The sequence below is a fragment of the Erigeron canadensis genome, chromosome 3 (assembly GCF_010389155.1).
Source record: "Erigeron canadensis isolate Cc75 chromosome 3, C_canadensis_v1, whole genome shotgun sequence".
Taxonomy (NCBI): domain Eukaryota; kingdom Viridiplantae; phylum Streptophyta; class Magnoliopsida; order Asterales; family Asteraceae; genus Erigeron; species Erigeron canadensis.
The window spans coordinates 32,133,459-32,135,537 of NC_057763.1; the positions used below are offsets into that span (position 1 = coordinate 32,133,459).

The 2,079-nt window shown below is 39.3% G+C and overlaps 1 protein-coding gene across 1 annotated transcript; it reads right to left on the reverse strand.

The window, feature by feature from the left end:
* Positions 1-969: 969 nt before the first annotated feature.
* On the reverse strand, positions 970-2,079 carry LOC122591929. The gene has a single exon (XM_043764152.1). It carries the CDS (start codon positions 2,077-2,079, stop codon positions 970-972), a length of 1,110 nt encoding a protein of 369 aa, XP_043620087.1.

The following is a 2,079-nucleotide window of genomic DNA, read 5'->3' on the forward strand; positions in this document are numbered from 1 at the left end:
TTATCATAACTAAGTACAAAGAGACGAGCAAATTAAATAATAAAGAATAACCTTTAATTTTTTAATTTTCGTAACAGCTCAAATCCAATTTTGATGATTATCTCCTGGGAAAGCTTTGTTAAATCTTAAATCGTGACATTTTACAATATATTGTAATCGTATTTTAGTTTATTGATAGTCTTGTTCGATTATCTAATAGATTGTACCAACTACCAAAATTAATATTCTGGTTATATGTAGGAGAAATATCATTTCTAAAAACGATCCAAGATAGCAAATAAACATTCTTTAGGATTTTTCCTATATTAAGAAGAAAAAAAAGCAAACACAGACATATGCTTAACGTGGTTGAATTAACTATTTGTATAATAGTAGACTAGTAGTCTCAATACGTGACATTTTCAAAAAACATGGAAATAAAAACGAAAGAACTATTTATCAATTAGACATTAATTTTGTAATACTATGCTATAATGTCGAAATTTCAAGATGATACATGTCAATGGTTGAGGTATATCATTTTAAGTAGATATCACAACGGGATTAAAAGTTCAAGGATCCTATTTCCCATCCGACCCTTGATTTTCGGTAACATTCTCCATATCTGATCCTATTTGTATCATGGATTTAACTACGTATTCATCTACGTCCTCAATGAGGATCGGGAGCCTATTAGGCCTATACTTATAATACCCCACTTCTAATCCACTTCTAACACTATTCATCACTTCTAGACACACCAAGAACACCCTCTCCTTATAACCCCCACTTCTAACACTATTCATCTATTATTATATTATTTACTTTTAATTTTTCATAAAATTAAACAAACACATTTTATTAAAATTAAAACACTTTTTATTATTAAAAAACATTAAAACACTTACAAATAAAACATAGAACACATTGAAAATTAAAAAAAAAAAACATTAAACACATTAAACTAAAAAACAAAATAAATAAATAAAACTAGATATCCTTAAAATATGGCCCATACTTCTCGAAGAGGTTTTTGCGCGTAGCCCGTATTTGCTCCAGCTCGTCTTCATCTATGCTGGTGGGGATTGGCTGTTGCAGAAGTGCGAAAGCCGCCCTGACCTTCTTGCGGAAGCGCTCATCCGCTCTCACCTGCCGCTCCTCCTCTACTTTCCTCATATCCTCATCAATTTTTCTGACCTGCTCTTCTTGCAACATGAGCATTCGATCAAGGGTATGCAAGGCCTGTTCAGACCCACTCGAACCACCACGGCTAGAAGTGGCATCCGAACCACTTGACATTTTCCGGGCAACATTACGACCCATAGGTCGTCGAATTGGGTCGTCTCCAAACAACCGCTCTGTCGTTGCATCCGAGTTTTGACTCGACTGGCCCAACTCTACAAAATCACCCAAATCAACATACTCACCCACGCCTTTTCTAGGAATACTATGATCTTGCCAAAAGGCAGGACAATCTTTCAACACCTCGTAACATGGCTCAAACTGATACCTGGGCGGTCCATGAACCCCTACGTACTCAATGTGAGCTTGGTTGTACACTTGCTTATCATCGGCGCCGCTCTGTCGCCCATGCTCTTGCAGCCTCTTCCTTATTGCTCCAAACTTCTTAGTGGTACTTTTGATCTTGTTCCACTTTCCCTGTAACTGGCTTTTATTTCGTTCTCCGGCTGGGGGGTCTTGGTTGTACCATTCGATCACTTTACGCCAAAACATTGTCTCGTCTTGGCTAATACCAACTTTTGAGTCATGTGAAGCATGTGTCCACGCCCTGCACAGCAATACACACTCGTCCATGGACCACTTCGCCTTCTCAGCTGCAGCCACCCCTTTTTTTGTCACTCGCTTGGGTGGTGCAGGAACCTCTTGAACTTCGTCTTCTTCAGCAGATGCGACATTAGTTCGTGCCGGTTGTGAAGAAGTCTCACCTACAGGCCTCTGGATGGGCCCACCTGTAGCCTGAAATGCGTTAAAGTGTTGCAACATCAGGAACTGCTGCCACTGTTCGTTTATCGATGGTGTACCTAACAAGCTCGTGAACGATTGGTTCATCGCACCCAAGCTGCTAGACGCCCCCGCCAT